Raw genomic sequence first — 9311 nt, forward strand, 5'->3', positions numbered from 1 at the left:
TATCACAGTGGCTACATTATCAATTAAATGATTTGCAATGTCACTATCTGCAACCAAAATATTGGCTTGAGAATATGTTTAGCAATTGCTTCATTGCTGTAAAGCATGTTTCAAACAGAGCATAAGCTATTGCTACATTCATTACTTAACAATAAAACGATATTCACTTCGACAATATTTGTAAATGTTATATATATATATATATATATATATATATATATATATATATATATATATATATATATATATATATATAACAAAGCATTGAAATCTAAAAGCTGTACTATGTTCACTCCAATGATTTGTGTAGCAGCCGCTTCAGCACCACGGACAGCTTCCTGTTTTTCCTCTCCCAGTCTGCATGGTAATGTTACTCCTTAATTATCATTACATTATTTTAACAACAGGGATAGCACGTTTTACACCCATGTATGTTCAAGTTATTCTTATTTGGTCATTTTATATTGAATATCTGTATTATGTATTTGTGAATGTATTAACTTTGCTGTCAGTTACATGAATGTATTGCTTTTGCACACGTTTTAAGATTTTAACAGTTACTTTTCTTGATATGCATGCATGCAAGTAATTATTAGGCTACATTGAAGAACTGTGTATTTCTCGGATGTTTCTTATTAACAGTTTCAGTACTGTCCGACAGATAGCTCCTGTTTAAATACCTCTATTGATTTATTTCACGCTTTCCGTTCCTGGTTCAATGTCTGTATATATATATACACCTTCCATTATTGGTATTTTTCCTTTGTTTTAATTATGCACTTCGCTCTATCAATAGGATATTTTAACTTATTAGAGTGTAACTTGTTTTTTTTTTGTTAGCCCACGGCAAAGTTAAGGATGATTCATATATTTCTGCAACCCCAACCTTCCAGAAATAACTAAATAGCACATCCCTATTTAACTGTCGTTTTCTGCTATCACCCTTATTTATCTTGTGTTTGAAAGGACTCCTTCAATTTACAAGCAGTACATGCACTTGCACTGACGTCAATGGAGCGGTCTTGGATGTATATAAACATTCGGCAAGGAGCTATCGAGTCAAATCTCCATCAAGCAGGACTTTTCTGATAGAGTTCTGGGTTCTTCCGTTGAAGCTTGTGTGGAAAACGGTGTGATAATCTTCTACAGGGAATTTAGTAAGTCAGTCGTTTCTAGTGTGACTTGGAGCTGTTGCTACATTTTTTTTTAAAGAGGTTAAACAGTACAATTAGTTGTCTGCAAGAGGGACTTTGTACCGAAGTGTTTTTAGAAGTTGTCTGTGATTTAAAACAATCGCACGAAACAGAAAATAGGTAAATAAATGTATATAGCAGTTTAACATATATATATATATATATATATATATATATATATATATATATATATATATATATATATATATATATATATATATATATTGTGTGTATGTTTACACATACATTACATTAAGGGCTTGAATTTACATTCTCTATTATAAATAAATATTCCAAATTACTTGTGTGTACGATTTGACTTTACATCCTTACGAATATCTGGATATTAATAGTCTTAATGTAATGTTAGCAACACTCAACAAAAAAAAAAAAAGTAAAGGAAACATTACTAACTTGCAAGACTCAAATAACGAGTTACGAATAAACAAATTTATTACTTCAAGTCCCACTATGAAGTAATGCATCTACGTCATTTTGAATAAAACGTGATTTTGATTGATTATGCACTAAAACTAAGCTTCTGTAGTTAGGTATATAAACATGTCTAATTCCTGAATAATAATAATTCTTCTTCTTCTTCTTCTTCTTCTTCTTCTTCTTCTTCTTCTTCTTCTTCTTCTTCTTCTTCTTCTTCTTCTTCTTCTTCTTCGTTTGTTAGTTTTAACTTTTTGTAGTTACTTCTCTCTATTTTTTAAGTAATGGTTCAGGGATAAAACATTCTAACAGATTCAAATCTTAATAACCAATAAAGTTATTACAATATTTGAATTGGATTGTACCAGCTTACTTTGAATCACTTGAAAGGGTAGACTTCAGTTAAGAATATGGACAGGGGGTTATGTGTTTTTTTTCTGTTTTAATTTGTATTTAGGCTACATATACAAAATGGCCAATTGTTATGTTAAATGTAAATTTGCTTCGTGTTGTGCTTTGTCTTCTCTTCAGACCTAGAATATTCAACAGCATCCAGCATGAAGGCAACTCTTTTGGTTTTGCTAATAGTCAGTATATTACTAGTGTCTCATATTCCTCCCGGTGTCTGCCGTCCTATGGGAACGAATACCTTTAAACATCATGGTTACAAGATCCAGGATGACCACGGCTTGGTAAAGGCTGCTGATAATGTCATGTCCTACCTCGTGGGAGAAAAGCTGCTTAAGTATTTGGAAAGAAACCCCAGATTTCATAAAAACCTCTCTCAACTACTTCCTGGCAATGTTCGGTTTGTGAAAGCCCTGTCCACGAAAAGCTTGCCTCATCCCACACACAACATCCAGGTGGTCGATGGAGGAGAGCCCTCAAGGGAGGTCAAGCTCGAAGACTTGTCAGAGCTCGCAAAGAGGGCCGAAGACCCTCCCATCTCTATAGATCTCACATTCCACCTCTTGAGAAACATGATTGAGATTGCAAGGATCGAAAGCCAGAAGGAACAGGCAGAGATGAATCGCAAATATTTGGATGAGGTTGGCAAATGATAATGTCAATGTAGGAAAAAAAAGGTTCTCACTAACGAGCCATTAGCCACAGCACTACCATGAACATGCCCATAGTTTGACATTTGTTTATGTTAATCTTATTGCTAAGCCTAACGCTATACACCATGTTCATTATATTAGCTTCAGTGACGCTTTTTGTGGAAATTGGTGTGCATTAAGGTGGGCTTTGATTTTGGGGGTGAATATGAAACACATGTCAGACATTTGCATTAAATATTATATTTGCATTTATTTTAGAGGGAAAAAAGGGTAGGTTATATTAAAAATGTAATTTAAAAAAAAGTAAACATGTAGTAGATGTTATGTTAAGAATTAAGCACCTCATTTGGCAAGTTTTGTTTTTACTGATTAACAGCAGAGCTGGAAAATATATATATTTCCAGGATCCGGGTTCTAGTAAGAACATTGGAATCTGGTCTGTAAAATAGAAGTAACGTTGCTAATGCATTTTTACTTAATTATTAAGTTAAAAAAAAGCTAGCCCCAGGTAGAAAATGCAGTATAACTATTCCAAGTTTAGTTTTGTCTTAAACAATAGGTGTGGGAGACAGGCACAATAAGTAAAATACAAACTACAACATTTAAATGATGCCATATATACATTTTCAAAGTGTTTCATTCCAGCTCTTTTTGTTAAGTAACCAACCTTTTTAGACCCTCACATTGACGTGTGAATGAAAATATGTTGCTATTAATATCCCTTGAAAAATGGGCATTATCAGTCTGTATTTTATATAGTGAAATACATGGCAAAAAACAACGTACCCTGTCCTATAAATGGTAGCCAATGTGAAACTGTGTGTCCTCAATTTGTCTGTTGCATTTTGATTAACAATCCTAACTTTTGCACCTGGTTGTACAATTTTAGTCAGGTTTCACAATGTATACCCCTTAGATTTAAGCTTTTAAAATTATGTTTTAAAACAGCAGTATAGTTTGAAGGTGGTGCAAAACTATGTAATGATTCTTTAATGTTTTCCTTACCCCTCTCTATACAGTATACTGTGGATGGCATGAGTATTTTACAACTTGGGAGGTGATATACTTGAAAGATATGGCTTAAAATGTAAGGCCAGCACAAATGTGCTTTCCTTAATCAAACACACAATGTATACAGAACCTAGGAACATTATTCAGTGGTGGAATGGTTAGAAGACCATTAATTATTACATTTCCAAAGTGATTAAAAGGTGTTTAAACACTAATGAAGTCTTTTTCTTCTTACTGCAACCACTGTACGGTCTCCTCTGACAGCTTGAAATGTCCTTATGCTGTCGTTTCTAAGGGTTGCAGGTTTGAATAGTTGTTAAGATGCATAGGCTGTTTCGTTCTAGAATTGTAAATGGGTGTGATGTATGGTAGTGCCTATGGCTTCCTGGTGAGACTTGAACAAATTCATTTCAAACTCCATATCCATCCCTTTGCCCTAAGCCACTAACTATCTTTCCACCAAACCAATGCACTATTCAGATGTCTAAAGCATGCTTGTATAAAAAAAAAAGTAATACAGTTTGTGAATTGTTTTACTGAAACATAATAAATATTCATAAACAGTTGTTTAGCAGTAAAGAAAAGCTTTTTTGCCATTTATATTTTGTAATAAAAAAAATCTGAAAGAAATGTCTGTCGACTCTGTCAAAATCACTTAAATTAGGGCACTGTAATAAAGGAAATTATTTCTGCTTTACTGATCAGGATATAAGCATGTCATCTGTCTGTTAATATATGCTAGAGTGTGCTTTATTGTGGGACGTAGGGGCAACAAAACAAATAAAAATGGCACATTTAATTTACAGCTAGTTGAAGTTATTATGTAAGGTTAAGACAGCATGTATTATGATTGTGTGAGATCAACAATAAGAGTACAGGAACACAAATACCTTATTGTGCAACACATCTGTGAATTGCTTGATCTCGATGTCTCATCTTGAATAATTGTGCTTGATAATCCAGTATCATGGAAGGGCTTCTTCTTTGGCTCTTAATCTTAATGGTGTGATCTGTTAGAAATGTAGTCTCCCCAGTGGCCCATCATTTTTACAAAACTATTTGGGTGTTTGCAAGATTTATTTGTTTTTGTTGTGGAAAATTACTATAAATGGTGCAAACTTCACACATGCTGAGATGTGAGGACAAAGACGTTGTTGAACAAGATTTTTCAAAATAATTCCCAGCAGGCAATAACACCTAAAAACCAGTCTGGGTTTTATAAACGAAAAACTGATTGGAGAGTGCTAAGGTGCATGTGCAAGAAGGCACTGCAAGTGCAAAACAGCAGGTTTGTATTTATAGTGTAAGTCTTGATTCCAATAGTCACAAGTTATACACATATAGCTTAAACCTTATCATTAGACACAACAATGTAGCAACTAGTTATGAAGAGAATTCAGATAGTGATCAACTACTTAATGTTCTGGAAGAAAGTTCGGGGAAGGTCTGTCATCAGGAAAGGATTCAGGTAACTTTTCTCGATGGCACTAATGAATGCTTGTCTTATATATCTTGCCTCTGTGTGCGTGCGAAGCTGAACTTTGTGAACTCTGCTTACACTTTGTATTTCTAACAATATCTAAACATTATGCATTTCATGGCATGAGTTACAATTTTGTTCCAGACACAGAACATACATCTCTTCTACAGAAGATCAAATGTACCCCACTTTATCCATTCCTTGCTCCTCTGTATCCTGTTGGCTGAGTTGGGAAACATCCTCCCACCTTGCAGCTGTGTGGAGCCACAGTGTTCTCAAGTGTGCTCACAATATTTGTTTAACCTTCATTGACATAAAGTGCTTTGCACTTTCCCAATATATCTTGTGCTCATCTTCCGCTTAGTTTTCTTTCACTGCTCCCTTACGGTCTATGACGAGTGTTTTTTGGACTATGAGTACTTTCTGTAGGCTAGAGCTGTGTTTACAGACGTGAGCAGCAGCACCATCTAGTGCAAAGCCATGTATTGCAAGAGAAACGAGAGGATACTTGTGGCAGATGACTAGATTCTATTTCAATAAAGACACTTTGGGTGATACGCCTCTGTCACATATATCTATGGCAGGCACCTAGAACAACAATTATTGCAAACATCATAAAAAGTTAAGGACAGTAAAAAAAAAAAAAATTTGGAAGTATGTACTTTTAAAATATCCCAGTTAAATTGTATTTAAGGATGTAAGGGAACCTTGAAGCAGGTTCAGTTACAGAAAGAGTAATTATAGCAGCATTTGTTAGCATTACTAAATCAAACAAGTCATGTCTTATCATTACAGCACAGTGATCCGACAATGGCAGGATTCGTAGACGTATGTGTGCTGGTTCTAATTGGAAAAGGCTTGCCTTTGAGGAGCAAAATCATTTATTAGCTATTATATAATGACAGGAATGGCAATGTTTTAAGAAATGGCAAAATGTGAATTAGGAAAAGTAGAAGCATTTAAACTAGAAAGGAAGGGGGGAGAAATCAACAAAAAAACAGAAGGGAGACCGCATCTAAACAAGAACAACAACTCAGGTAAGACAACCATTAAATGTATTTATCTAAATGCTAGAAGTATCAGAAACAAAATTTTAGAACTTGAAGCTACTGCACTAACAAGTAACTATGATGTGATAGGTGTTACTGAAACTTGGTTGTCTGAGAGTGATGGGGACGAATATAATATTTGTGGGTATACACTGTATAGGAAAGACAGGCAGGACAGAAGAGGAGGAGGGGTAGCGCTATACATAAGAAACAGTCTTGAAGCCCAGGTGTTAAACCTGGCCAAAGAAAATAAAGCCGAATCAATATGGGTCAGAATAACGGACAAAAATTCAAAGGGCATAATAATAGGAGCATGCTATAGACCGCCAGATTTAGACGGTGAGCACAATAATCTGTTATACAATGACATTAGAAATGCGTGTAGCAAAGGAGAAGCCATACTAATGGGGGATTTCAACTTCCCCCACATAAAATGGGAAAACCCGGTGGGTAGCATGAAGGATGAAATAGAAATGGTGGAAATGACAAATGACTGCTTCCTAACACAATTTGTCAAGGCACCGACTAGAGGGGAGGCATGCCTTGATTTAGTCTTTTCAAATAAGGAAGACAGAATAACTAAAACAGGTCAGAGAACCACTGGCAAACTCAGACCACAACATGGTCTCATTTGAAGTGTTTTTTAAAACCCCAAAAGTAATGACTAAAGCTAAGGTTTACAATTTTAGAAAAGCAAACTATGAAGGTATGAAACATAGACTAACAGAAGTAGACTAGAGTAAAATAGAGAAAACACCCACAGAAGAAGGATGGATGTTCTTCAAAAATGTAGTATTAGAGGCGCAAAACAATTACATCCCTAAAGTAGACAAATCTAAATGTAAAACTAAATTGCCAAAATGGTTTAATAGATCAATTAAAAAAAAATATTCAGCGAAAAAAGGCACTTTATAGAGCATTAAAAAAGGACCAAAAAGAAAGTACACAGAAAGAGTACACGGAACTGCAAACGCAAGTCAAAAAGGAAGTTAGAAAGGCCAAGAGAGAAATAGAAATGAACATTGCTAAGGGAGCTAAAACCAATTCCAAAATGTTTTTCTAATATTACAACAGCAAGAGAACATTCAAAGAGGAGATTAAATGTTTAAGAGATACAAATGGCAAAATCGTAGAGGAAGAAAAAAAAATAGCAAATATATTAAATGATTACTTTACACAAGTGAAGATACTGACAACATGCCCCACATGTCATCCAGTTCCTATCCAGTTTTAAATAACTTTAGCATAACTGAGGCAGAAGTGTTAAAGGGACTAGGAGCTCTTAAAATAAACAAATCCCCTGGGCCGGATGAGATCCTCCCAGTAGTACTCAAAGAAATGAAAGAAGTAATTTACAAACCGCTAACCAAGATCATGCAGCAGTCTCTTGACACAGGGGTGGTACCGACAGACTGGAAAATTGCAAACGTAATACCGATCCACAAAAAGGGAAACAAAACTGAACCAGGTAACTACAGACCAGTAAGCCTGACTTCTATTATATGCAAACTTATGGAAACTATAATAAGATCCAAAATGGAAAATTACTTATATGGTAACAGGGTCCTGGGAGACAGTCAACATGGTTTTAGGAAAGGGAGATCGTGTCTAACTAACTTGCTTGATTTTTTTGAGGATGCAACATCGATAATGGATAATTGCAAAGCATATGACATGGTTTATTTGGATTTCCAGAAAGCTTTTGACAAAGTCCCGCACAAAAGATTAATTCTCAAACTGAATGCAGTTGGAATTCAAGGAAACACATGTACATGGATTAGGGAGTGGTTAACATGTAGAAAACAGAAAGTACTGATTAGAGGAAAAACCTCAGAATGGAGTGTGGTAACCAGTGGTGTACCACAGGATCAGTATTAATCTACATTAATGATTTAGATTCTGGTATAGTAAGCAAACTTGTTAAATTTGCAGATGACACAAAAGTAGGAGGAGTGGCAAACATTGTTGTAGCAGCAAAGGCCATTCAAAATGATCTAGACAAGATTCAGAACTGGGCAGACACATGGCAAATGACATTTAATAGAGAAAAGTGTAAGGTACTGCACGCAGGAAATAAAAATGTACATTATAAATATCATATGGGAGATACTGAAATTGCAGAAGGAATCTATGAAAAAGACCTAGGAGTTTTTGTTGACTCAGAAATGTCTTCATCTAGACAATGTGGGGAAGCTGTAAAAAAAGGCTAACAAGATGCTCGGATACATTGTGAAAAGTGTTGAATTTAAATCAAGGGAAGTAATCTTAAAACTGTACAATGCACTAGTAAGAACTCATCTTGAATATTGTGTGCAGTTCTGGTCACTTCGCTATAAAAAAGATATTGTTGCTCTAGAAAGAGTGCAAAGAAGAGCGACCAGAATTATTCCGGGCTTAAAAGGCATGTCATATGCAGACAGGCTACAAGAATTTAATCTGTTCAGTCTTGAACAAAGAAGACTACGTGGCGACCTAATTCAAGCATTCAAAATTCTAAAAGGTATTGAGTGTCAACCCAAGGGACTTTTCGGCCTGAAAAAAGAAACAAGGACCAGGGGTCACAAATGGAGATTAGACAAAGGGGCATTCAGAACAGAAAATAGGAGGCACTTTTTTACACAGAGAATTGTGAGGGTCTGGAATCAACTCCCCAGTAATGTTGTTGAAGCTGACACCCTGGGATCCTTCAAGAAGTTGCTTGATGAGATTCTGGGATCAATAAGCTACTAACAACCAAACGAGCAAGATGGGCCGAATGGCCTCCTCTCGTTTGTAAACTTTCTTATGTTCTTAACTTCATTCAGGTTAAACAGTCTCAGTCCTGAGTTGGGGTTTGTCTCTATCATTTTTGCATGACTTATTTAGTTATATATAATATATTCAAGCCAAAAGAACAAGCACTGTTTGAACCTATGAATTTGAACCTCTCTGTACAACACTCAATATGTTGTTGTACCTGAATGGGTATCCCTCTGCTGTGTATCACTAGCACTGTGCATGCACTTCTGAAACACTAACATGTATAACATTTCATTCTGAAGACTTTCAAGCCCAGGGATGTCAGCAATTGAGTGGTGTTTAA

General features: G+C 35.4%; 1 protein-coding gene across 1 annotated transcript; it reads left to right on the plus strand.

Annotated features, from left to right (window-relative positions):
• The first annotated feature begins 965 nt into the window (after positions 1-965).
• Positions 966-4483, plus strand: LOC121316593 (UI-like). The gene is made up of 2 exons (XM_041251639.1): positions 966-1157; positions 2160-4483. The coding sequence occupies exon 2, from the start codon at positions 2186-2188 to the stop codon at positions 2687-2689; it is 504 nt and encodes a 167-aa protein (XP_041107573.1). The 5' UTR covers positions 966-1157; positions 2160-2185; the 3' UTR covers positions 2690-4483.
• The last annotated feature ends 4828 nt before the right edge of the window (positions 4484-9311 follow it).

The sequence above is a fragment of the Polyodon spathula genome, chromosome 6 (assembly GCF_017654505.1).
Source record: "Polyodon spathula isolate WHYD16114869_AA chromosome 6, ASM1765450v1, whole genome shotgun sequence".
Classification (NCBI taxonomy): Eukaryota; Metazoa; Chordata; class Actinopteri; order Acipenseriformes; family Polyodontidae; genus Polyodon; species Polyodon spathula.